This window comes from Drosophila tropicalis, unplaced genomic scaffold (genome assembly GCF_018151085.1).
Source record: "Drosophila tropicalis isolate 14030-0801.00 unplaced genomic scaffold, ASM1815108v1 contig_878, whole genome shotgun sequence".
NCBI lineage: Eukaryota > Metazoa > Arthropoda > Insecta > Diptera > Drosophilidae > Drosophila > Drosophila tropicalis.
This window is the reverse complement of record NW_027173374.1, coordinates 9,808,637-9,836,486: the sequence shown is the minus strand read 5'-3', so window position 1 is coordinate 9,836,486 and position 27,850 is coordinate 9,808,637. Positions and strand designations below refer to the sequence as shown.

The 27,850-nt window shown below is 40.0% G+C and overlaps 2 protein-coding genes across 2 annotated transcripts in view; both read right to left on the bottom strand.

Annotated features, from left to right (window-relative positions):
- Nucleotides 1-6,327: 6,327 nt before the first annotated feature.
- Nucleotides 6,328-8,738, bottom strand: gskt (gasket). Its single transcript, XM_068300114.1, has one exon. The coding sequence runs from the start codon at nucleotides 8,550-8,552 to the stop codon at nucleotides 6,993-6,995; it is 1,560 nt and encodes a 519-aa protein (XP_068156215.1). The 5' UTR covers nucleotides 8,553-8,738; the 3' UTR covers nucleotides 6,328-6,992.
- Nucleotides 8,739-11,323: 2,585 nt separating this feature from the next.
- The window catches only part of LOC137584851 (uncharacterized), a 60,630-nt gene continuing 44,103 nt past the window's right edge, over nucleotides 11,324-27,850 (bottom strand). The window contains exons 8-17 of the mRNA XM_068300432.1: nucleotides 27,483-27,655; nucleotides 25,713-25,973; nucleotides 23,241-23,693; nucleotides 22,779-23,168; nucleotides 22,437-22,721; nucleotides 22,208-22,360; nucleotides 21,992-22,138; nucleotides 20,599-21,931; nucleotides 14,764-15,395; nucleotides 11,324-11,554 (exon numbers count right to left, since the gene is read on the bottom strand). Of these exons, the coding sequence (XP_068156533.1) occupies nucleotides 11,542-11,554; nucleotides 14,764-15,395; nucleotides 20,599-21,931; nucleotides 21,992-22,138; nucleotides 22,208-22,360; nucleotides 22,437-22,721; nucleotides 22,779-23,168; nucleotides 23,241-23,693; nucleotides 25,713-25,973; nucleotides 27,483-27,655 (3,840 nt within the window). The 3' untranslated portion in view covers nucleotides 11,324-11,541. The remainder of the gene's footprint in view (nucleotides 11,555-14,763; nucleotides 15,396-20,598; nucleotides 21,932-21,991; nucleotides 22,139-22,207; nucleotides 22,361-22,436; nucleotides 22,722-22,778; nucleotides 23,169-23,240; nucleotides 23,694-25,712; nucleotides 25,974-27,482; nucleotides 27,656-27,850) is intronic.

Sequence of the window (27,850 nt, the reverse complement as noted above, 5' to 3'; positions counted from 1 at the left end):
CTGTGATCCTGTTGCAAACTGTTCATGCGTACAAGCTGTTGTTGTATTGTTCGGTGCTTAAGTGAGATTCCAGATGGGGGTGGATTTTTTCAGTTATTCATGGTATAGTTGTTGCATTTATAAATGCACTTTTCTGCCTGGCATCGTCCTCCCCACACAAACGTCAGGTGTAAATGCAACACGCATACGCACTGTTGCACCTCAATAAATAACTTAACTACCGTATGTTCCTTACGCTCTTGTACGAAAATTCCATATTAGCTAAAAGATTGTTAAAGTAAAAGTTTATAAAGTTTACATTGAATTATAAAAAACAAAAATGAAGCGAAAAATCAAGTGTTGGCATGTGTTTGTATGTGGGTTGGAGCGTTCATTTATTAGTTTGTTTTTGGTGCAAACTGAAATCAATCAATGGACAACTGGCAAACCTTCTCAGTCAATGCCGCCGCCCACAGAGAGAAACAGACAATTTGATGGCATGAAAGCTTCATTTTCTGTGTTTGTTTGTGTATGGATGGGTGGGTGTGTGTGTGTGTGTGTGTGTGCTTGGACCCACGGACCGGATGCAATACTGGCAGGATATGAGCGAACTGTACATAGGGCTCTATCCAGGTGGTAGAACGCATATTTTTCCTATGACAGTTTGTTTTTGCATCTATGTCATAGATGGTGATGGGTTTTTTTCGTCGTTTAATGCTTTTTTTGCGCTTCCTTGCTTGTCCTGCCCTGTCCTGTCCTGTCTGCTTTTGATCCTTACGTGACTGTGACAATTGTCGCTGGCACCTGTATGTGGCAAGTGCAATGTAGTTGTGGTACCATCAGAGTTGCTGATGTTTGATGAAAGGACTGGACACAATTTTTTTCTTCCCTCTGTCTCTCTCTCTCTCTATGTCTCTCTATCTAAAAGGCGTACGGTATGGCTGCAAAGTTTTCCTTTCCGCAATTTCACGATTTGCATTTTGAAATGCTCCATTACATCGAGACAGAATGAGAAAAACTTCATATGCATTTTGCTTATCGCTTGTGCCTGAACAAATTTTGAATATTTCTTTGTGCAATGTGTGTGATCAATGAAGTGAGGACTTTTTGCAGTTAAAACATGTTCTAAGCTACTTACATTCGAATATGTTAGACTCCAGACAGTGGTTCAATTCACAAAAACTAAATCGAAAAGTGAAACTTTTATTGTAAAGAACCACTGTAGGCTGTGGCCAGAGTTTGTTTTTCTGGTTACCTTTCTTTTTTTGCAAAAATTGATGCACTTCCTGACCGTAGTAAGCGTGGATGAGGATGGGATGGGAGCAATGGCTGGACGAGAGAATATGTGGAAATGCGGCTCGAACTCAAGCCCAAAACTGAGTACACGAAATCTCTTTCTCTGCCGTCAGTGCTGACAATGATGTGCAAAGCTGCTTTTGATAGCCTTTCATGGCATGGATGGATCGTCCTGAATTCTACTCCAGCTTCAGCTCCAACTCCGACACCAACTCCCACACCAACTCCAATGCCATACGACCATAAAAATATATATCTCTGTGTGGCGTCTACTTCTCTGTATTTATGCAAAGTGCTGCCAGCTGTCGGCTTATGTTGATTTCCATGGACTGAAATCAATTTGAAGCAAAATGGGGAAATATGTACAGAACATTTTCTGGCACAATCAAAACTTTACTAATTATGAAAAACTTGCCAACAGCATTTGCTTAATACAATAAGTGCAAGAATCTCCTCTGTCAGGATTTGAGGAAGTGAGAAATTAACTTGCCTTTTCAATTACCAAAAAACTCAAGATAGAGAGAGAGAAAGGGGGAAGAGAGGGCAAGTCAAAAGTTAAAGGAGTTTGAGGAGCTTGTTGCCAGGCATCAAAGGATATTGCCACCGTCTGCTGACAATGCGAAAATGCAAAGTGCCAAAAGCACTTGAAGCCATATTGAAGGCACTTCGCTAACAACTGACAGATGAACTCTATTGAAGGCCTTAGAGGTCTAACAATAAGTGGCAAAATATCTAACACAAGTGTGAAAGTTATGAAAATGTTCAATGTCTGGCATCCTTCTTTATTTTGGTATGCAATTTCTATTTATATTTATATTCCTTTGACTGTCTTTTGAAATGATTTCCTCCTTTTTCTTCATTTCAAGTAATTTCATAAATTCTCTGCTCCGAGTATTTCATTGTTAAATTCCCCAACCAAGTGGTATAGTTCGCAATTGAAGATAACTATTACTCAAGCGTCTTATTGTATACCCTACACAAAAAGAGTATAAATTGGATTCTAGAGGGGACCAAGTTACTAGAACGACAGAAAAAAACAAAACAGAACAAAGAACACTACTCCTAAAGGATAAACAGGATAATAGTAAGTCGGTGTCTTGCATTTTGGGGTACATTTTTCATTACATTTTTAAGACAATCATTCATGTTTTTTTTTAATTTATTTAAAGTCGTATGCGGGTTTTGTTTGAATGTCTGTCTAGGATGACATCAAAAAGCCAGTAGCCTGAACATCACCGACACCATTTGACACTCGCGACTTGCGAGAATGTCTTAAGGATAAAGTTTATAATTTCATAGACTTACCCTAACTCCTTGGCCAATGTCTTCTTTTAAGGCAACGTCTTGAATTTATGCGCTGAATTAATTATGCACGTACGTTGCCTTCTATGAGGAGTTTGCAACCAACATCCAACACCCTCTTCATTTCCTTTTACTGCTCCCAACTCCAGCTCCTTCTCCATCTCCATCTCCATCTGCATCTGCATCTTGGAGCATTTTCGCTGTTTGTCTGGTTAGTTTGTGTTTGCTGGCGTTGACGTCGCATTTAAAATAATTGCTCAGTCATCTCAGGGGAAGAGACTCCCCTGAGTCATAGCAGGAAGCGGGGAGATCGAGAGTGGAAAAACTGAGACCCGCAATTCGTGTGAAAAGTTTACATTACGCTTTTGGCTTAAGCTTATAATGGATTTGTCAGTGGGTTTGTGTTTCGTTCCTTTTTTTCTTTTTTAAGTTTCCAGGCCACAAGAGTTTGGCTGCAAAAACTTAATGTTGGTGGCAAAGACTTCACAAGAAGAGCAACCATTAATGAAGTTGCCTGTGAAACTAATGCAAGCTATATCAACATATGTTGATGTATGTAGATAGACTAGACATAAGTGGCTAATGAGTGAAAAAGGAAAGTGTTTTCAGAAATTTTCTTCGTTTTCAATAATTAAACTTCATTTTCTATTCTTAACGACTTTTTCTATTTATTACTCAGTATAATACTGATAAACAAGTCTTAAAATTTAAGATAATATTAGATTATCGTGGATATCGAACTTAATGATTTCCGTCAAGATTATTACCTTAGATATTAGAAAAATATTATGATCCAAAGCCAACAATTACTTTTCCTTAGCTTAACCTAGAAGCAAAATTAAACTTAAGGTCTACTCTATTCTACTTAGCCCCGGCTCAATATTGGGCCTTCTATAAAGCGCTAGAAATCACTCAGATTTCACAGACTTCTACCGTTTACCACATAACACGAAAATCCTGTCTGCTTGTCTCTTTCTCTCCGTCTGTCTGTCAGTTTGCCTGTTTCGTTTATTTACGCCAACGGCATAACGTTGAAAGCAAATTGATATCATGTGGATTTGGATTTCACTTTGTGGAATCAATAGGCAAAATCCTTTACGTCTTCTTGCTGCCTTTCCAGGACTTTTACTGCTGCTCAAGTTAAGCCAAAGATAATGATTATGTTGCGTAACAATAAGAACAAGGAAAGGTTGAGACTTCAGAGTAAAACGGCCAATCAAGCGATTGCTGGAAAGGGGCATAGGGACTTTTGCATGGAGCTTACTTATTTGAGGGGGGACATTTGGGTTAGGGGCTTTTTGGGGAGGCCGCACACAGATTTTGTAATCGACAGACAATCGATGTGCTCTTCGAACAACATAATGGATATTGGAATTCGAGACCCCACAAAACCAGACCAGAAGCATACTCCAAGGCATTGCAACTAATTGGCTTTCGTTAAATGTTAGACCAAGGAACGAAAGAGTGAGACGGAGGAGGAGGGGAGCAGGAGACTGAAACCACAATTGTGGCAGAATATTGAAGAGAAGTAAGTGGATGGCATGGAGTGGGGCCACTTGATTGGAAAATCAAACTAATTAAAAGATTTCAATTAAACGCTGAGCTGAGAGTGAACATTGCTTCTGTGCCGCCTGCTACTTACTTACTTACTTGAATCTTACCGCTAAAATGGCAAATCAATTTCAATAAATTTTCAAATGCTCCCCCCCCCAAAAAAAAAAAGGTAAAAAGAATGAAGCAAATTCTCATCTCGCCTTTCTCCCATTTGGTCAGTTATCAAAAAACGAATATCCCTAGCTGACAAATCTGTTAATTGAATCACAAATCCAATTAAAAGTTTAGTTTTTTTTTTTTTGGCGAAGAGAGAAACTTGCCAAGTGCATAAATGGCCAACATGTCACGCTTTTGTGGTAAAAACTTTTACATTTTGTTAACACACACAGACGCGAAGGACACATCAAATCGCTTTTGGTGTCCTCCATTTTGGGCCTGGGGTGTAAATTTAATAATGAATTTTTGCATCAAACAAACATTAAAGTGCACAATTTCCTAATTAGAGTGTCTGGCAATGTTCTATACTTGTTCATTGTGGAATTTGTGCACGCAAAAATAGTCAAAGTAAAACCGCAAAGCATCGCATAACTAAACTCAACTACTATATTTTGACTAACCGCATAGGTATTTCCCCTCATCCACCCGAGTACCAGCTACGTACTTCCCACTCATTTGCAGCCCAACAGTAACAAAACAACATTTGGAATACATTTGCTGTGTGCCAAAAGTGTTGAGTATCAAAGTGGTCACAAGGCTACAGGTTGCAAAAGGCTATAAGAAAATCTACAGTTAAACTATTTGGCCAAAATATTTGGCATCTCTGGCATGGTATGCTCTGGGTGGTAGTAGTAGTCACATGCAAGAGACCATTAAAACTGCATTTAGTGAAAATTTATTTATCTATGTGCAGGTGCAGAAAGGTAGCCACCGCAGGCGCATTTTCAACTGTGTGTGTGTGTTTGTGTGTGTGTGTGCGTGCCCGGAAACGGGAATAAAATAATTCTGGTAGCACACTTCTCCATTTCCACTCCACTCTACTACTCTCTGCCTCTGATAGCAACAGGAAGAATTTCCATTCACCTCTCTGGCTATCTCTAACTGTTTGTCCCTCTGTCTGTCTGTCTGTTTGTTTGTTTGTTTGCCCGTTGGTGTTCTCAGGTTTGGCTGTTTATGCAAATACTTTGCTCTTGCTTCACTTCTCACAAAAAACACACTTTAACCACATTCACCTTGGGCGGCTGCTTGTTAGTACTGCTCATTGAGAGCAGAACCACAGACACGGTATGCCCCCTATAGCCTGCCTCTCCCCTACAGCCTTAAGAAACCAAAAGGCCGTAAAATGCCTGCAAGTTACGGCTATGCCCCCCTGGGCTGTTGTTGCCGAAAAATGTTTCATTGCTTTGCTGGGCTACAGTTTCGTTCCCTAACCATTTTCCGCCCCTTCCCCAAACATCATCTAGTATATCTAACTCCTATTCTGTTCATGGCTGCATGGGTTTCTATTATGTAGCATATCGTAATCTCACTTCAGTCAAAGGTTGTGCTATTGCCACCCGGGTAACCCAGCAGAACACCATCTACCATCTTCTAGTGGCAACAACCAGCCACGCCCACATCCACCCGCAGCTAACACTTTGCAAATAGTCGTCGGCGTGTTTATTACTGAACCGTGCAGAGTGCCTGCCCTTGAAGAGTTGTTACTGTTGCCAGTGTGTTGCTGTGTGTGTGGCAAAGTTATAGTCACTTCTAAAAATATCCAACAGAGACTTTAATTTCAAGCAATTTTCTTTTCATTTTGGCATATATGTAAAAGGGAAAGGTGTCCAATATCAAATGATATGTAATCAGAGTAGCATTAGGCGTCCAATTTTCTAGCTCGAGTCGATAAATATCCAAGGTGTAAGTCTAAAGAGTTATTTTTATCCCAACTAGGACAACATATATCCACTTAAAAGATATAAACCAAAAGTTAAGATTCTATTCTGACAAAATGTCAAAAGAATTTGAGATGGATTTTCAATATATTTTAATACCGATTTCAATTTTCAAAATATGCATGACGCGTTTCTGGGACAGAGTAGGAAAACAATGTTGGTGGCATCGGTTACATTGGTGGTATCAACACACATTAGGAGAAAGATCAAGTGGAGCAGCCAAACACCCAAACACCGAAACTGGTGAAAAACAAAACAAACATTTTGCTCTCTCACGAAATTTATCGTTTGCATAAATTTGCTTTATTGCCCTGTGTGTGTGTGTTTGTGTGTGTGTGTAGCTAACGGAAGTGTAACTTTCGCTGCCAGGACCAAAGCCAGACCCAGACCCAGACAAGGCCAACAGGAACAACAACTACAAGGCAAATGTGGCGAACAAAGTTTTCCATTATTCAATTTAACTAATGAAACTGAAAATTCATTTTACCACATTAACAAACACAAAAAGGAAAGCAAAAAGGACGAGCACAGTCCAGGAGTGGGAGTGTTGGAGCTGGATATTGCGAAGCGAGGACATGTGTGCGTGTTGTGCTTGTCGTTGGTCTTAGTTGTTGTTGTTGTTGTCCCATAAAAGTGGAAAATTTATATTTAGAACTCAACAAGGACAAGAAGGCGCCGCCACATACAACACTGAGAGTCGCCTCTTTCTGCAATGGATGGGGAGATATATTTGAATAATTAAGCAGCAATTTAGGCGTTCCATTCGAATGTCCATTTGCCGTCTTAAATTAGTTAGGGAGCCACGGCCATGGATGGATGGAAGCGAATTCGGTTGTATTAAATAACACAAAATTTTTTTTGCAATTACTTATAACAATTGGAGTAAATGCAATTCGAATCAGCCTAACAATAATTAAAAAACATTTGTCAATTGGTCTCATCGTTATCAGATTCATCTTCGTCATCACTAACGGTATTACTGTCAGCGCTATTAAATTGCCCATCATCATCATCATGGTCGTCGTTATCATTATTATTGTTATCATCATCCTCATCAGAATAATCCTCATCATCTGTCGCGGCATCATCGTCATCATCCTCATTATCATCATCATCATCGTCGACTTCATCGCCCCCGTGTTCGTCTTGAGCTTCGCTTTCTGCTGAGGCTTCTTCCTCCGGAGCATGCACCACTTCAACATGATCCCCATTACCCAGATCTCGTCGATGCGTTGTCGTTGCCAAGGGCGAAATCTCAGTTTGTTGGACCACAGCCTCGCCAGTGCTTGGAGGCTTTTTAACTGACACCGGTTTGGGTAGCTGTGCCACCACAGCATTGCCTTTGGTTACACACTCCTCTCCAGCTGTATTCCGCAAGCGTGAACTACCCAAATCGCGGTCTGTCGGGACCGTAGCTTTGGGAAGTAACAGGGGCATAACACTGGGTTCTATGGACCGCTCGTGGTCAGAGAAATTAAACAAGGGCGGCAGACTTCTTCCGTTGGGCAACAACTGATGCGGATCCTGACGCAGCTCATCAAAGAAAGGATGTGCACATCCCATCATCGGAGAAACACGCAAATTTGGGGAATAGACCAACAATTTTGAGACCAGATCAATGGCTTCGGCTGGTGTGCGAATGCGAAAGACCTTGGGCCATGGATGTGGTTTCAGTTGAGGCAATTTGAATTGTTTATAGCTAGGATTCATATCCTGCATTTGCTCAGATGTGGGAGTACCCATTACTTTGACTATCTCCACTATTTGATCTACCCCAGATTCCCCAGGAAAGACCAACTGTCCCAATAGCAGCTCGGCCAGCACACATCCAGCACTCCACATATCGATTTTAGTTGTATAATCCGTGGCTCCGAAAATCAATTCCGGAGCACGATAATATCTCGAACAGATGTACGAAACATTCGGTTCACCATTGACCAATTGTTTGGCACTCCCAAAGTCGCATAGTTTAAGGACTCCCGACTCTGCATCGAGCAACATATTCTGCGGCTTGATATCACGATGACAGAATCCCAGACTATGCAGGAACGCCATGCTCCGGAGCAATTGGTACATATACAAACGCACATAGTTCACTGGAAGTGTCTGCTTGGCTCTCGCATATTGCCTCTCCACTTTGTACAGAGTTTCGGGCATAAACTCCATTACCAGATTCAGATACACCTCATCGCGTTTCTCGCCACTGGAGTAAAAGAAATACCTGAGAGTCACGATATTATCATGCTTCAATTTCCTCATGATCTGCAGCTCTCGATTCTTGAAGCGACGATCCTGATGGACCTTCTTAATGGCCACAAACTCATTGCTCGGCACTAATCTGGCCTGGAATACAACGCCAAAGCTGCCGTTGCCTATCACCTTGCTATCGCTATAGCTAATCTCGCTCATAATATCCAGTCCATAGCCAGCCGTGGCCACCACAGTGGTCACTTTGTTGCTCATACCGCCGGACTTGTTGGTCGACATTTATTGCTAGTCACACCGCACTTATTTGAATTTCAACAAAGCAAAAAATTAAATCAAATTAAAACATACATTAATATTCCTTGTGTGTGTATAATGGGAAAGGTAACACTGATGTAACGCATCTACAAAAAAAAAAAATAGCCAAAACAAAAACAGATTAGACTCAAAATATATATAACTTGACTTGATTTTTTCTATTTTTTTGTGTTATTTTTTTGAAATCTCAGGCCAGCTCTGATTTGCACTATAAATTTTGTAGTTTACGAGATTATAAGTAAATTTCCAGCTTTGGATATATTGATTGGAGTCCCCATGCCGCATATCCTGGAAAATCGAAATGAGATCGATAGAACAAAGATGTCCAAAGTCCAAAGTATTGAATAGTTTATAGTCTATAAGTACTTACCAATAGAAGGTCACTCTCTTTTGCTTTAAACTCTAATTGATGCCAAGTAACTACAATTTGTTTCCCTTTTTCTTACTATTCGCAATTGATGTAGACTTTTAGAATTTTCGTTTGTTTTCGAATCCCTCAATTAATTTAAACTAATATCTATTTCTCTTTTTTATGGTACACTGTAAAATGATGTTACTTTGTTGTCCTTATCAGTCATTGCCGATGCCATTATCTTGGCACTTGTGTGGTTATGGTCATTCTCATAACTCTAAAGAGGATTCCTTGCCATTCTTGCTGTAACTTGGCTAATTTCTCTCAGCCCCAAGCTCAAGTTCTTGGCTTCAACTTGTAAACTTTGGCTGCTGCTTTGTCGCTTTTGTCTTGCCGCTTATCGTCCACTTGGTTATCGGACTTGGAGTTGGCTTTTGTATTATATACATTCTTTTTTTTTTGTCCCACAAAAGTGAAGTGGCCCTTGAGGCAACCACCCAGCAACACACCCACCCACATTGACATTGTCACCCTCAATCCCTAGTCACTCATAATAATTTAGGTTTCCATTGTTTGTTTGTATAAAACTGTTGTATTTTGTTTTTCTTTATTTGCAGATATATAAAAGTGACACACTCATTGTAAAATCTTGTTAGAGACATTTATATTTATATAAGTTATACTTTTTGTTTTATGTTTTTTACTTGCATATTTTTATCATGTCGTTTACATCCAATATTAATGCAATGAATATGCGTTTGGTTTTTGTAAAAATTGCAAAATTGGCGATCGTCTTATATAATCTTGCACAATCAAAAATTGCTCAAAATCTGACAAAAACACACACACATCAAAATGAATACATTTATGTTGTAATTAATATTTGTTTGTATATATGTATTTATTAATTTTAGTTTATTTAAATCTTTGCTGCCAAAAGAAGAAATAGTTGGGAAAATAATATTTACACAAGTTAGTTTAAGCTTAAATTAGTTGCAAATGATTTAACTAATTTGGGCTTACCATAATTTCTATATGGTCAATATGTGTGAGTGTGTTTGTGTGTCTGTGTTTGTTTGTGTGTTCGTTTATATGTGTGTGTGTGTGTGTTTATTTAAGTCTTACATAAATAATTATTATTGAAATTTGCTGGACGTTGTTGGCATAAGTAAGTAGTTTGTTTTTATAGTTGCGTATTTAAATAAATATATACACACACACACATATACATAAATGTTTATATACATGTATGTGATAAACGTACACATACATACATATATAAATTTAAATAACATAGGCTACTATATTTATTTGGCTTTGCTTTTGCAGTAAAATTGAATTTTACATAATTTTTTTGTTGTTTTTTTGTTTTCTTATTTTAATTTTGTTGTGCTTTGTGTTTTTGCTTTTACTTCTTCTGTTTAGATGGGGGCATTATTTAAATTGCGTATCAAATTGGTTCTTAGTAGTTAATAAAAACGTATATTTAATTTACTTGCTGGCTGCACACACACACACACAGACACACACATACACATCACGCATAACAATAAAATTTTATATTTATCGCTAACGGTTTCTTAGTGTGTGTGTGTGTGTGTCCTTGTCTTTGTCTCTATCTGCGTGCGAGTGTGGCAAACATAAATATTTTTGTGTTGTGTGTTGCCTGCTTTTGGGCGCTAGACTACAATTTTTCTCCGCTTCCGTTTGGTTTTGCTTGTTCGCTTGCTTTCTTTCTCTGTGGTCTGTTGTGTGCGCATATTTTAATAAATTTTCATGCCGCTAAAATGCTTGCCGCTTATCATTAACGCACAATTTATTTTTGCCCCCATTGTTGGTCTTATTTGATGCTGCTATTGTTGTTTATCTGTGAGATACATTTGCTTTTTTGGCTTTTTGATTATTCGCATTCTTAAGAGCTAACATTTTGTGTGTTTTCTTTCGTTTCATTTCGTTGCGGCTTTCTCTCGGCTAATTAGTTGTTTTTAAACAAATATTCAAACTAACTTAGACACATTTCTCATGTATGTATGTATGTACATAAGTGTGCTTTGTATGTAATTATATATGTATGTACAAGATATCCATGAGCTACTTATATATCTATTTACAAGTTGGCATAATGTGCATTTAATTTGCAAATACGACAAGAACCCGCAACATTGTTCAGTTTTTCTCTTAAACTTTTCCACATACCCACAAAACTTTTTTGCCCCGGCGGCTTTTAAATGTTGTTTATTGTTGTTGATGTTGCTGCTGCAATTGCTTAGCATACTTTTGTGCTAAAGCCCGCATACATACATATACATACATATACATATGTGTGTGCGTGTGTAGTTTCCATTTAACTTTTCACTTATATGTACTGTGTGTTGGTTAGTTACTACAACCAAGCCTGTTGTTGTTCAAAGAGTTGCTGCTGCTGCTGTTGTTGGTGTTGTTGTTGTTGTTGCTGCTGCTGCTGTTGATGTTGCTGCTGCAGCCAAAGTTTGCAGAATGCGGTTGGAGGTGGATTAGAGGCATCTGTTACTGGGTTGTGGGCGGGCTTTGGCTATTGCAAATTAAATTTAGCTAATTCTCACAATTCTGTGCTCATTTCGCTTACAATTGCGCTCTGAATAGTTGTTGTTGTTGCAGTAGTTTGTAGTTTCAGTTTTGCAATTCCATTTGGCATGAGAACAAGAACAAAAAAAGAGAAAAACAAAAAAGTGGAAGAGAAAAGGGAAAAAATATTTGCACATGTTAGAAAAAGTTTGTTTGTTGATTTGGTTCCTGGAACTGTTTTTTCAAGTTTTAAAAGTGCGTTTCAATAAGTACATTTGAGTATGTTAGTGTGTGTGTGAGTGTGAGTGTATATGTGGGTGTGTGTGTGTGTGTGAGTAAGGCTTGTTAGTTTGTTCTAATAACTACATTGCGTATAACGCATAAAAAATAAACTCATAAAAATATATATATACATACTTAAATTATGAGAAAACTTTAATTCAGCAAATAAATTCCATATATTTGGTCTTCTTTTTCACAAATTGAATTTATGTGCCATTTGTTTTGGCGCCACTATGCCAATAATTACTTAATTTAATCATAACCAAAACCAAGAGTAAAAATAAAACTCTAGGCACATAATGTCAACGTGCCGAAGTTGAGTTTTTATATATCCATTCCATGAGCTTATCTTTTTGCCTTTTGCTAAAAATGTGCGTCAAATTTACGACCGCCAAAGGCACTTTCAACATTTTCAGCACTTTTTGTTGATGTTGTTGTTGTTGCCTTTTGCCGGCTGTTGGGACAAAGCCCAAAAAAAAACAAGAGAAACAAAAAATAAGAAAGAAATGCGTAAAGTTTCTGGTGGCCCCATTTGTTTGTTTGGTGCCCTTTTTTTCTTTTTTCTCCTTTTGCGTGTGGCCTAGGACACAAGTCGCGATAGGCTTACAATGAACAATAAGAACCAAAGGACAGATGAAACTACTTTTATATATATTCAAGGATAAGTAAACACCTTTCTTTAAATATAAATCTATTCAGTTAACTCACTTTAAATGTGATGTGAAAACTGATCTGTGAATTCGTTTTTTCCTCTTCAATTGAAAGTTTACTTGATCCGAATTCTATTGCATATTATTTAATAAGAGTATCTAGACTTCATTCTAATTATGATCATACATTACATCATATTGAAACGTTTTCAGTTGTGTTTTCTCACAGACCCTAAAAAAGGTAACAAAATATTTCGAGTTTACCAAATTGTTTGGTTTGCCTTTTTTGCTTTCATCGCATATGGATATATGTTTCGTTATTCTTACTTCTTTTTTTGTGGGCTCTTGTTTTGTTGAAATTCGTATTTATGTTTGGGAGCCCTCCGCATAGACAAAGACATTGACATAGACCCAAGAGGAATATCATTTGCTTTGGCTCACTTTCTCTTTCTATCTCTCTTTCGCTCTCTCTCTCTCTCTCTCTCTGGTAAAGCTTGTACTCGTATATTTTAATGCTTTTGCTTTTGTTGTGTGTTTTCACCCATCATATTTTCATATACATACATACATACATGTGAGTGTGTATGTGTGGGTTGAATGGGTTTTTGCCTTTTTTGTCTTTGTCTGAAATGAAAATTATGTATGTTTTTCTTTTTTTTTTCGTTTTTGGCACTTTCGCTTGTTTTGTTTTCGCTTATCGGGTTTGAAGGTCATTTACTTGCAATGCCTTTTGTGTACATACAAACATACAAACATAAATTGTTGTGTCTGTGAGTGTAAATGTGAATAAGAGTTTTCGGGGTGCCCAGTTCGCCTGGCTGGGTAGTTAATTTGTTGTGAAATTGTCATTTTGTTGCTCCAATGGCTGTGTGCAATGCTGCGTATGAGTTATATTTGTGTGCCTGGGTAAAATGTATAGCATACTTCTCAGCGCTGACATGGGGAATGGGAATGAAATTTGCGTTTCAATTGACATGTTTAAAGTCAATTTGCCTGAACTTTTACTCATAAACAAGGCACACCACCCACCCTCTGCACCCTGATGACATTAACCTATTCATTTGTAAATAGGCTGTCGAATTTCCTGAGTACCATTCGTTTTTTGTCTTTGCCTGCTTACATAAATATTTGTGTGTTTTCTGCCTTGCCAAGCGAAAAAACGACAAAACGCCAATGAGAATAACTATGTACAAGGGGATGTGGTGCTAGACACAAAAAACACAATCAGGGGTTGGAGAAGGTGTAGAAAGGCGGAAGGCGGAAGGCAACGAAGACGACACACTGCAAAAACAAATAAAACAAACAGCGCGACGCAGCCAAATCAAATGTAAATCCAAAATGAAAGCAAGCGCCAAAGTGAAATTGAAATGAAAACGAATGTTTTGGCCCTCGACAAACCATCATTGGAATCGTTGGCATCGCTGCCAATGTCTTCCTTCTTTCAATTGTTATCGCTGTCGCTGTGCCCCATTGTTCCCCAGTTTGCTTCAAGGCAATTGAAAATTGGCAGCTGGCAAAGTGCTTTGACTTTGGCAATGGCGAAACGGGAAAAGCAAAAGGCCAAAAGCTTATAGGTTTTTCGTATGATGAGAGAGAGAAAGTGTAGAGATGGAGATGTGGTTGGGGATGTTGGTGGTCCCATAGAGACAAGACACCACCATCACCACCATTACCATCGACAAAAGCTGAGGCCTAACGGGCGCATTAATACATAATTTATAATGTTTTCATACGGTTTTGTTTTGGGCTGTTTTTAAAGCCAACTCAAGGGAAGAAATTTAACAAACACACAAAAAAAAAAAAAAGAAACAAAATGTTTAAAAAGAAAACCGTTTTGTGTTAATAAATAAGACTTATAACTAATTTAAATTAATTAAATGTATACATATATAAATATTTAAATGATTTTTAAAGACTTTTAGAATGACGACTTTATCACACAAAGTTTTATAACAAATTCTAACAATTTAATATATTTAACTGTCTACAAAAAGTTCACATTTCTCAATTGTTTTCTTTGCTAATCTATCTAAAAATCGAATAGTTTAAACAATTATTCATCATCAATTGTCGTTGGGTATACGAGAACGTGAAAGTAAACTTATTTTGAAAACATTTGAAAGGGTCGCACATTCAAATTGGGGGAAGGACACAAAACTGCAATAACGAACTAATTATGATAATACTTGTATGTCCAAGACACTCGACATTTTCGGTTTATTGATGGTAGTTGCATGCAAAAGGTCAAAGGTTGTCATTACAATCTCTTTTCGTGTTAGCCACACATTACAGTAAAACGCAAAACTGAAGGGATGGTTAAAAGAAATCAGGAAAAACGAAAACTTACCGTCGACTACTTTGGATAATTGGCGATAGGATTATCTCTAAGCTGGAGGAAATGTTTGGATTTTGTTGCAAATTCGAGTGCAAATTCATTGCAGTTGCTGCTACGGCTGCTGCTGCAGGTGGTGTTGGGTTGTTACATTGAGGGTCACTATTTGGTGGTGGTGCATTGACATTTGCATTGGAATTGCAATTGGTATTTGTATTGCTATTGCTATTGGTATTGGTATTGGTATTGCTATTGGTATTGATATTGGTATTTGCATTCAGTGTGGGACAATTTAACGTTTGGTTGGCTGCGGTAATTGGTTGTACTTGCTGACCGCAATAGACAACATTCGCATTGCAATTATCGAGATTAATATTGTTGAGAGGAGCTGCTGGACGATGACTTCCATTATTGTGGTTGTGGTTGCTGTTACTGCTGCTGCTGTTGTTATTATTGCTGCTATTGTGACTGCCGGTGGGTGACATCAAAGGTGCATCGGCATCAAACATATCCTCTGCCTCGGCGGCCTCCTCATCAGTGTCTTCGTCGGCTTCATCATTAGTTGTTTGGGCATCCTGTTGCATGGCTTCCAATACAATCATGGCCTCATCCTCTTCGCTGCCAGACTGGGATGCTTGGGAGTGCGTCTAAGTGATGTCCATTATGTTGGTTTGTTTGAGCGATTTTTCAATTCGATTTCGAGTTGGGGAATTTGGAGTGAGTTTTTTTTTTGTGTTTGGATATGGTGAAAATATAATAAAGGTTTAGATTTCTTGCAGGATTTGCGAGGGTCTAATTGAAATTTGCTCTTGGCACAATTCCACATGCATTTACTTGACTAACTTCTAGTGGTTGTTTCTTTTTGGTTTAACACAAATGTTATTTTATTGCTAATTTAACACAAACACAAAAAACAAATTGAAATATGCAGGCAGGAGACATGCGGCGGGGCTCTCTATTAAAACTTTATTGACTATTTGCTATGTAAATAATATTTCAATTGTGAAAACATAAACATATACATATACATATTTACTTTATGGCCCAACGACCATCATCAGCAAATTGTTCAATGCCAGTTTTAATTAATTTAGCAATGTGAATGACTACCTCCTTCTTTTTGTTTTCTTTTTTTTGGTTTACGCATACAAAATTTATCATTTTAGTCCAAAGGGCACAAACTTTTACATTGATATGCTACACAATTTTAATTACATACAATGCAAAAAAGCAGCGCAAAATATGCACTCCAATTTCATCGATAAACAAAACAAAATACAAAATGAGAAACTGAAATAACAATGGCACGGTTGGTTTAGCGAGAGGGTGCAGAGACGTTTGGGGTAGAAAAATTGGTAACAAAAGCTCGCCTGATTGCTCTAACAAAGCCACTGAGAGCCTCCGGCTAAACAGTTGGCCAAACTAAATTAAACCGCGCACAGAGACCAGGTGAGGTCCATTCACCCTGCGGTTTGCTCTTGATTGCATTCGGTAAGCTTTTAGCTTTGGTTATACCGACCATGCTGGTTAGTTAACCCTTCCATACTGGCTAGAGAAAAGAAAAAGGTTCTGCCATACTTTACGTTTCTAAGTGAACAAAATATTGACTGCCTTAAAGTACAACAAAATATTAGTCACAAATATTAGTTAATAAAATAACAAACTGCCCCTGAATGGCCCCTTCTTAGACTTTTGAAATCTCTCAAACTTTTCAATACACTTAAAAGCTCATTCAATTTGGCCAGAGACACGTCGTGCCATTATGATTGAGTTCTGAAAGCAAAAGTCTCTCACAGACATCCTGGGAATCAGTACCTGATGTGTGTGTGTATGTGTGTTTGTGTAGGTATTAAGCAAACAGACAAACAAAGTGATCCCCATGTCTCATATAGTTAGTGAAATGGACATGTTCATTTGTAAATGAAATCAGAAAAGGTGCGCATACCAAAAATATATATTTCACACACACACACACACACACATGTGTGTATAGGAAATTCTTTGAATAGACCATCTCTGTTTTTGGGTTTGGTGTACATGTATGTATATGATTTTAGCAGAAAACAGACAACAAGTTTTGTCTGCAAGAGTTTTGTCTGGGAAGAGAGGAAAACTGAAGATGGATGTGGGATGTCTTACAAAAACTTTGTTTGATTTTCTATTAATTAAAATTGCATTCAACTTGAAAATTGTATTTGTTGTCTTGGGGTTATCTGCCGAGGGGAAGTTGGGCAACCCATCCACCCAATGTCGTCTCCCACTTCTGATAATGAACTTTGAATTGTAGCCTAATGGAAACACGTACAGGATTGCTTAAATAAACATTGAAAGGCAAGTCAAAGAAGAAGCCCTCACATTTTGGTTGCCTGCAAGAATTTAATTAATTTTCTTTAGCGCTTTTGGGTGTGTGTGAGTGTGTGTGTATGTCAGTTGGTGTGTGTGTGTGTGATTGTTAATTGGGCATATACTCAGAGTCCTTTGGACAAACACGCCCATTTGAAAGCTAATGCATCAAATTGTCTGGCAAAATGTTGGCGAGTGTCAAACGCCTCCTTCATCATTAACACACCCAAACCCACCATCACACACACACACACACACCCGAAACACATTCAATGTCAGTGCTGTAATTGTTAGCTACCAGACTTTGTTTTTTCACTTTTTTTATTATTTTTCAACTAACTTTATCAACCATCCTTTGAAAAGGGGATTTCTCCTGGTCATGCATAAAACATTTCATTTAAAATAAAATAGAAAAAAAAAATAAATGTCTATATGAATATTAAAACCGACATATGCCCGAGGGTTGAGAGACAAAAGACTAGCTTAGAGGCAATAAAAATACAAAAATATAAAATTTTATACTCTTTGTGGCGCCCCCCACTTGCCCCCCTGCTCGTGTTACCTCTTGCCAAATTGTCGACATCCTGCATAATTAAATCATACACGCTATTCAATGTGAATGCAAAAAAAAACACATACACACAACACAAAAACAACGCTTTTAAAACAAAAGCCTTTTTTTCTACACTATTTGAGTTGGAAAATGTTTTATGTTCATAAATCAATAGGCAAAGTTTTTGGTTTTTGTTTTATGCATATAATAAAATGATTGTTAAGGCCATTGCACAATGCATCTGGCATTGGGAAATTTAAATTTAAATGCCATTTAAATTCTAATGGAAATGGAATGTTGCAAAGAGAGAGAGATTATCAATCATCATTTTGATTTCTTTGTAGTATTTTGCTTTCAAAATTGAATAAAATTAGTTTTCGATATTCCATTTGGAAAGCTAATCCTATTAAATAATGCCATGCAACTAAAATGAAAACATATATGGAAAACTTATCAGACAGTTTGTGGATAAATCTTGGCTATAAAGAAGGTAATTTCTGATTACAAACTATTATATCAAATTGATAATATCAATATCGGGTATGAACATTTCATTTCCGCTAAAAGTTCAATAAGCTTACTCTCTTTATTGTTTACCAATTGGTTTAATCTAGCATTTGTTATTGTGTTCATGTATGTGAGTGTGTGTGTGTAGGGCGACAACAACAACAATTGTTACAATAACAACTGTGGACATCTTGGGATACTTTGTCGCCTAACCCTTAAGACAACAGACCAGAGACAAGATAACAAAAACAATTGAAACTTTTGCCACATTAAATCAGTAAATTTATTGACTTAACTGCTTTTGGCGAGGACATGCCACAAATGCTAGAAACACGCCCCCTATCCACCTCTCCGGTCGTCATCTCCCCCACTACCTTTTTACATGGCGCAACGTTTGACTGTTGTCAGCAATGGCATTTGTCTTTTAGCCGCTGGCTGCACACTTTGCCACTTTTGGCCTCGCCTCAGTGTCCTTTTTGGTATCCAGTTTCTTCATGTTTTCTTGCCCCTTGCTGTGCTGTCATAATTTTTGATTTGCTTGTTTTATTTGATGTCCTTTCCTTTTGCTGTCTTTGGTCGGTTGCTGTTGCCCAGGCAAAGTCTCTGCTTCAGTTTCAGTCTCAGTCTCAGTATCTGTCTCTGCTTGCTGCTCAACTAAGCTGCTTTCGAGCTTAGGAAAACAATTTTGCAAAATTTATTTTATAGCAAAATTATGCCAAACATTTGGAGAATGTTTCTATGTGCTCTGGAGGCCATTTGTGACACACACAAACACACACACACGCATACTTATACATAGTATCTTGTCGAGCATGTGTAGGGAATACATGTGACTGGGTCGAGTTTTCGTAGCACAAAATTTATTTTAGAATTGTAAGTATTTTTGCGAAATTTGTGCCATCAACTTTAGTTGAAATTATTTGCTTGGGCGAAGCAAAGTTTTATTTTTACCCACCCCACTCCTTTCTATATACGTATATCTATGTATGTTCGTTTCACTCCATGTCTAGCTTGTCGGTTATATAAACTGGGATAATGTAGCGCAAATAGTTGCTTATTATTTATTCTGTTTTATTGTTCTTTCTTCTTGCTTTCTCTTCCTCATTTACTCCTCGTGCCTTTGTCTTGGTCTTTATTTCCTTTTTTTTGCTTTTTGGGCAATTTATTTGTGTGCTAAACAAAAATTAGTTGGCATATTTTAGTTGTTAATTAGGCATGCGTGAAATTGAGCAAAGTTTTTGCTCCGAAAATTCTTTCGAGCCCATATAATAAGACTAAACTGAGCGAACTTGAAGGGAAAGAAGTCCTTTTAACTGTCGGCTTTGCATGATTTCTGCAGGATTGTCATCCGATTGAAATATTATTTTAACTTTACCAAATTGGATTCATTCTTTTTTAGGAAGAAGAATATACAGAAAACATATTAGGAAAAAGGAAAAAAGCTTTTGCAATTAAATAAGATTCTAGATTACTGCATTATCGACACGTATTTCAGTAGGATTTCATTAAATGAGTGTTCTTTTTAATTTTGAAATTCCCCACGAGATTGTATCTCAACTCATAAAATTAAATTTAATTAAATTTTAGTCTATGGCTACAGAGACATAGAACTCAGATAGCGGCAAGTTTATTTGCAGACATTCTACAGTTGCTCTTTGATAACCCGCATGCACACACACACACACATACATACTCATACAAACAAAAGAGAAGTGTGTGCATGCCAAAAGATAAGTGTGCATGTTACAAAGTCGAGAGCGGTGGGAAAGGAATCGAATTGAGGCAGGGGCAGACAGGGACATGAAACAGGAGCACACAGTATATAGACATCACTTTATACACATGTTTACAATGAGTCTTACAAAATAATCAACATAAAAGCTTTAGTTACTTATTACAGACAAAAAAGTACACACTAGATACCAAAACTATACAGATAGCTATATGTATATATACAAATGCTATGGAAGTCAAAACATGTCTGGCATTGGTTAATATAATATTAATAACAACAAAAAGGAATCCGAAAAAACTATCTTCTTTATCTCTTAATTCTTTCTCTATGCTAGAGAATTAAGTATACGTCATGTTGTCGAATGCATGCAGAGAGAAAGAGAAAAAGATTGAGAAAGATGTTTTTGGGGTCGGGGAGAGGATACATTACAGATACATTCAACTAAGTGCTTGGCTCGTATATGCGATAATGCCAATAAAATACGGATTCAATTAAAGTAAGATGCGGCAACTTGACACAAAACGAGAGAGAGACAAAACAGAAGACGATGCAAACAAAAAGAAAAACAAAAGAACATAACAAAACTCAAGGAACATGCGGGTAACAAGAAACACAAAACAAGTAGTGGAACAACACAAAGAACGAAGATACAAACATGCGACAGGTTTTTACATACGCAACATGCGGACTTCGAATCCTAAATTTTACTCACAGTTTGCTGGGTTGAGGTGACATTGGATGGCGCAACATTCTGGCCATGTTGCAGATAGACTAATGGCCCGCCAGCCACCGACTGTGGCTGCTTTACAATGGGCGGCGTCACTGTAGTTGCTGCTGCTGATGTTGCAGCCTTGCCAGCATTGCCCTGGCCACCACCAGCACCACCAACGCCACCACTGACGGCGGCTCCTTTGTCAAACTGATAGTACATGACATCGTTGGCGGGAGCTGAGCCGCCATATAATGGTGGGGGATCGGCTGTTTGGCAGCCTGAGATGTGATACGCGGTAGCAGTTGGCGGCTGTTGCTGCTGTCTCTTGGGTGATCCATTGCCACTGCCACAACCATTGCCACTGCCTGATGGCATCTGCGGCATCTTGTAGTTGTAAATGTAGGGTCGTTCGTATTCACCGCCATGAATGTAGGACAAGAAGAGATCAGATTTGGCTGGCTGTAAGCCATAACTGGCGCCAAAACCGCCTCCACCTGCAGTTGATGGTACACCCGTTCCCGATCGTTGACCCAAAGCTCGATGATAGCCAGTTACATTACTGCTGGCATAGTGTAGGGGATAGCAGCCGGCATTGGCCAACTGGGCCCCACCCCCTGGACCACCACCACCACCGCTAGAAAGATTGCCACCAGTGAGGAGCTGCGTCTTGGTCAAACTTTGGCCCGAAAGACGTCGCGTGGGCACACCAATATCCGATTTGGCATCGCGCCTTTTTACCTGTGCCGCTGCCGAAGAGGGACCCTGGTAATAATAAGGAGCAGCCGGATTGCTGGGCCACTCCACAAAGCTGCGTTGTCTACTGAAAGCACCACCACCACCATTAGCACTAGCATTAGCACCGTTACCCGTAATATTGCTGCTACTGCCACTGGCTGAGCCTTTGCCCAGGGCATTGTTCAAACTGAACTTGTATTGGTTATTCTCAAAGGTTGTATAATTGAGCAGGCGATTGCCAGCGGCCGGCGATTGTGTGGGATTAGTTGGGTTGTTAGTGGAGGATGAGGATGAGGCACTGCTGTGCACTGGAGCTAGGCCCGAATTGTTGTTGTTTGTGGGATTAGTGGACGAGGATGCATATTTATAATTGGTCTTCGGGTGGTGTGGTTGTTGTTGTTGTTGGCGTTGTTGCTGTGCGAATAGGGAACGTTGTTGATTCTGCTGCTGATTACTCACAGTCTGTTGCATGAGGCTATTGTAGCCACCATTGCCACTGCCACCGGCTCCATTGGCACTTCCCGCCGACTTGCGCGTATGCGAACCACTAGAAGCTCCTGAAGATTTGTTAGTGCCATAGCGTGTACTATCACTGGATCTATTGGAAATTCCCAGAATCATAATAAAGTACAGAATGAATGTGATATGGCAAACTTACCTTTCCGATGAATAGGCATAATCCTGATCAGCACCCAGACCCGAGTCAGTGTGCTCATGCGATACACGTAACGCTGAATTCTCCAATGGACTCAAATTTGAGCCAGTGGGTGAGATAAAATCACCCATACTCATGCTGGACATCATTCTGGCAAGCCAAAAATACATACATATATAGTCTCCGCAAGATCTTTTAGTTCAACTATCAGACGCTTACCTCACCAGTCCACTGTTTCGTTCACATTCCCGAGATGATATGGTACTGGCCGAACGAATTGAACCATTTTTGGGAGCACTTCCTGCACTGCCACTGCCAGTGCCGGGTCCACCATTGTTGCTATCATGCGGATGAGAGCTTTGGTAGTAGAGTCTGCCATGCGACAAGATTAAGAGTAAGTCTACCAATGACCACTCCTCCTCCTCCTCCTATTTTGTAATCAACTTACCCCCTAATCCGATCAACACGATTCCTGGCCTGTCCAGTACTTGCTGAACCGCTGCCATTGGTAATGGTATTGCCAGAGCCCGTGCTCTTGGCACCAACACTGTTCTTGCTGCTGCTCTTATGAATCTTCAGATTGGAGTTCGTTCGCTTCGATGTGGTCTCGACCACCGTGTAGGGGATTTCCCTAAGCTGCTGCTCGGACATGCCTTCTGTGTCGACCAGATCAAATTGTAGATGCTTGGCCAGTTCGCTGTTCCACATGCGACTGCGCGACTCCGATGGGGATCTAGATTAGGAGTAATTTAGCGTACTGAAACTAATGTCGAGATATGGGCATACTCACTTATTCTTGCGATGCCTTCGTGACTTGTGATGGGAGTGAGTGTCTGAATGACTATCATTACTATGCAGACTACGGGCCACCATGCTGCTCTTGGATACGGCAGCTTGTTGTACAGAACTCTGGCCGAGACTGGCCTCCGCCTGTCGTCGTTGAACCTCACGCCATTGGGTGGTCGAGTCAATAAGCTCGGCACTGCCACTGCGCATGGACGAGCTGCGATGGCCGGAGTAGCTGCGTCCACGTGTGCTGTCATGGTCCGAGCCCCCGGCAGAGTCTCGCCTGTGTCGATGTGAACGCCGATGCTTGCGATGATGCGAGCGGCCAGAACGTCCCGAGCCCCGCGACAATTCACTCTCATTATCTGAGGTCCTGCGATGACGTTGCTTATGTCTGTAGAGGAGATTAGAGGGCTTGCATGAATGGAGAACTGTCTGTGTGGTGTCAGAGTCGGAGTGAACCCACCTTCGTGTTGATCTCGAATCGTTTGACGAATGACTCTCGACTGAGCTGGAGCGATAGCGTTGCTGCTGATGGGAGGCGGATGAGGAGCTGGCTCTTTGTTGTCGCTGATGATGATGCGACGATGATGACGACGATTGCTGATGAGGATGATGGCTTGTTCCATGGCCATGGCTATGATGGTGATGATGATGATGCAGTCCACCGCCCGCTGTGCTGACCGAGCGAACCGAACGTGGACTCGATGGATTATGGCCAAATAGTGAACGCTGCTGCGATCTTGGCCAGGGAGCACTGCGTGTGCTGCGTGGCGAGTCAGGTGTCTGTAAAGTGCTGCCGCCTCCATTGTTGTTGTAGCTGCTGGAGTTGTTGTTCTGCTGCTGCTGGCTGTGGCAGGGACGCACACCCAGACTGGTCGGTATACTGTATGTCGACCGGTAGGGACTGTCATAGTTGCTGCAGACAGGAGGGGAGGGTGTTAAGGGGATCAGTCAGCAATTGCAACGCTCCCGCATTATTTTGCCATAAATTTAAATTGTTTAACATAAATGTTGATTAAAGTTTTCTTTTTTACCAACGGCGGCATCCCATTCCATCCCATCATCCCATGGTCCCATCGATTGAGCATGGCGCAAGGAGCGGTGAGGGCCAAAGGTGCAGGTGGAGGTGGAGGATCGCCCTCGAACACAGATCGACACAGACAAATAATGCGCGTGTGTAAAATTGAGTAATTGCTGCACCGGCAATCAGCGGGCAATCATTTCGTACTCTCAGGAGTCGTCGCCATTGACTCACAGACCTGAACGTGCCACAGAAACTGAACAGACAGACAGGCGAACTGGCAGTCTGGCAGGCAAGCAGGCGTGCCTGGTGATTTATGTCTCCGCCGCTTGCATTGGCACAAAAAGGGCAAAGGGGGTGCCACTTGATTGGCTTGTCCCTCTGTTCTGTCCTGTCTGTCCTGTGCATTGTACTCCACACTTCGGTACGGTTCGGTTCGTTCTGTCCTGACCACTGGTGCTCACCTGATGTTTTGCCTTCTCTTTGTTTGCAAATGATAAATGACGTGAGCTATTTGCTCATCCCCCCAACTCCGAAAAACTCTTGTTCCTAGGAATTGCTTGGTCAGCGATTACATTGACGCGTCTTCGTTTTGGGATTGTTCTATTATTTCTTTCCTGGGTGTATAATTTATGCACAGATTGCTGTATGCACTCTTGTGGTGTAACAATTTCAAGCATGCTTTATGTTACGCCTTTTCAACCCAAACATTTATCATACAAATGGCTGCAACAAAATTCTTTAGCAGACTGCTTGAACTTGGCTTGTATAGCTTAAACAGACATGACTTTCTTTAACACTCTGACTGTCATCCCATTTTATGGTTAAAACTCTGTCCAATGATTCCTCATTGGAACCTTTCCAATGGTTTTCCACTGGAAAACAATAGAACCATAAGATTTTGAGATGGATTATCGCTTCCGATAAAACTTATTCCTGTTGCATTCCCATAATCATCATGTTCGCATTGTCCACAACTATTAGATAGAAACATTTTCATGAACTATTCTCATCTGACAATAAATCTCTTTGCATGACTCAATTTTTCCCCTCTATTCACTTTAGTTTGCGCTGTTCAAATACATTTCGACAACATATCCGTTGCGTTGCCAACAGTGAAAGCTCTTCTAATGGCTAGATTTTTATTTTGTCTATATAATTTGATGTTCAAAACCATAAAACATTTAATAAATGTTGCGTCTAGACAATGTAACTGCCTTCAAACTGGCAACTAAATGGATTTTGAACACGAAATCGAAACAAGAAGAAAACCAAAAACAACCCAGAAAAGGCTAAACACACAAAGCACATGCCATGGGGCACTTGAACAAGGACAATGCGAAGGAGTCGGCCTGTCAAACCCAACACGGGTTGATGAAGTGTTTTCCTGCATTGGAAGTTTTTTGTTTTTAGCTTTCTCTATTCCGAATCTATCCCCATCACATTGACGTAAGCGATACAATAAAGTGAGGTTTTCTGCTATACACCCGAAAAAAACGACACAAAACATAAACGAAAAATGGAAAAATAAAATTGCAATTGGATGCTGAATGCAGACAGAGTTGCTCCCGAAAAATATGTTGAAAATTAAAAACAGATCAAAGGAAAATACTCCAACGAGCGTTCACATAAGAGCTCTTCCCTGCGAGGCAGCAGCAGCTGTAAAAATTATTACTACAAAAAAGGGGGCGGGGGAAAAAAACACAAAAAAAAGACACTCCGGGAAAGGGAAAATGTCCAAAAAGGACAACTACGTCAAAGAACCATATAAATGGTAGGAAAAGAACAAAAATTCGAGTTTCCTACATGGTTTGGGTTTGGTGGACAATGGGGCGGTGGTCGGGGGGGGCGGCTGGGTAAGTCAAAACTTTTGTGCATGAAATGAAAACAAATGATGGACATTGGAGCACTCACTTGGCATTCGAGTTGGTGATGTGGGCCAGCCCCGGCAGCTGATGATGGGACTGATTCTGTGGCTGGACCTGGAGCTGAGGTTGCGGCAAAGGCCTGTTGAGGATGCTGTTGGTAACGCCTCCTACGCCACCGTTCGCTCTATTGCTGTTGAAAAAGTCATCAATCACGCGTCTGGGCTGACGCTTGGAGGGCACACGGGTAAACGCGGGCGACGGTCGTCCAGCGGCAAGTGCATCCTTCTCCGTCTGCTTATCCGTACGACTTTTGGTGGCAATACGGTTCGGTTCGGTTCGTTGGATGTGGGGGCAGGCGGCATGCGAGTATTGTTGGGCGAACATAAAAGTAGGCATAAGGATGTCCAAAAATATTACACAAAACCAAAACAAAAAACAAAAAACACAAGCAAGTAAAAATAAACAGGAAAGAAACAAAAAGCAACTACATACTACGAAACATAGAAGACGGTGGTGGATGACTGCTAATAATGAACAGTGAACCATAAAAAGGTTGTAAAAAACTTTCATTTGTTTCACAAATTAAAAACGCCAAGACCCTTGAGCAGCCATAAAATGCGCCGACGCCCAAAATAAAACTAAACCAAAAAAAAAACCTTACTTTTTCTAGCTAATAGTTTCCACTGGCCACACGAACTTGTCAGAGAGGTTTCTCGAGGCTTGAGTCTGCTGCTCAGTCCGGTGGCAGAACAAGAAAGTTCGTATAGTAAACCAAATGGGCAGCCACACAGTTACCGCAAATGGCAGTCATAAACAGCCGGGCTGGGCTAGGCCAGGTTTCGGCTCAACTAGAAACGGGATCAGAAGGAGTAGCCTCCATATTGCCTATTGCCGGCATTCTCATGCCACATTCGTCATGCACAATTGCCTTGCATTTTAGTGTGGAGCTGACTGAGTTAAGTCCGCCTCGGACTCACGGAAAGTCATTAGTGGGATTTGCACTCGACTTGCTTTTCTGGCAGACTGCCAGTAGATCCGACATTTTTATTGGACTTCCAATTAGTCGGGCATACTGCCTTTTACTTGATTTACACTCGCAGAACAATAAATTTAAATAAGTATGATTGATTCATATTAAACAAACTGTTGAATTGTTCTTATTCTAAACACTTTAAAACAACACTTTTATGCATATTAAAGGACAACTATCATTTTTCGAAATGGATTATAAATTTTCATTATGCTATTTGACAATCTTAATATCAAGATTTTAACTGAACAACTTAATAGCATTTTCTTCAAGTGTATCTGCGAGTTTTGGAATGATTTCTTTGGTTTTCGAGACCAAGAGTTATGAAAAAATGTAATTCATATATGACTTTTTTATTTCTCTACATGCACCTAATAGACACTATGTTCATTCATGCATTCATTCATCCAAAAGGGCGGCTACACTTTAACACAATACCAAAATCGCCCCTTAATGAGCTAATCACATGAGGTGGATGGAAAAGGAATTCAAGTGTCTGGATTGTCCATTCAAAATTTGTAACGTTTTAATTGGCTGCACTTTTGGGTTTTGCTCACAAATTGGTAAGTTGGCTAGCTGGCTAATGAATTGGTCAGGAGAGCCAGAAGGAGGGGGCTTATGGCTTCATTTGATTCCTAAGCCCGAGGCGGATGTCTATCCACTTGAGCACTTGGCATGTGGACTGCACTGCACCCACTTGTACGTGCTGAATGTGGCCAACACTTCCGGCATATTTCACTTCACCTTGGCATGGCTTTTGTTTGGTTAGTCGATGAGGAAACTCACCTGTGCCTGAAGCGGGAGCCCAGCTGAAATATCTCGGTGGCATGCGATTGCGAATTGGGCAACGGAGCAACGCGCACTTGTCTAAAGAACGCATGATGCTCCACACAGCATCTCCACAAATGTTTGCACGCCGATTTGCGTGGAGTTTCAAAGCCATAAGTGCTTAGCTCATTCTGTAAAGGAGAAGAGAAGAAATCACAAAAAAAAGGATAGAAAAAAAAAACAAGAGTGTGATAAGCGCAAAAGTGAAGTCACGACGACGGCGGCTACCACGGCGGACGATGACGATGGGAACGATGATGATGATGATGCTGCTGCTGTTGCTGTTGTTGGAGGATGCTACCGACCCATGTCACAGCCGTTGCCAA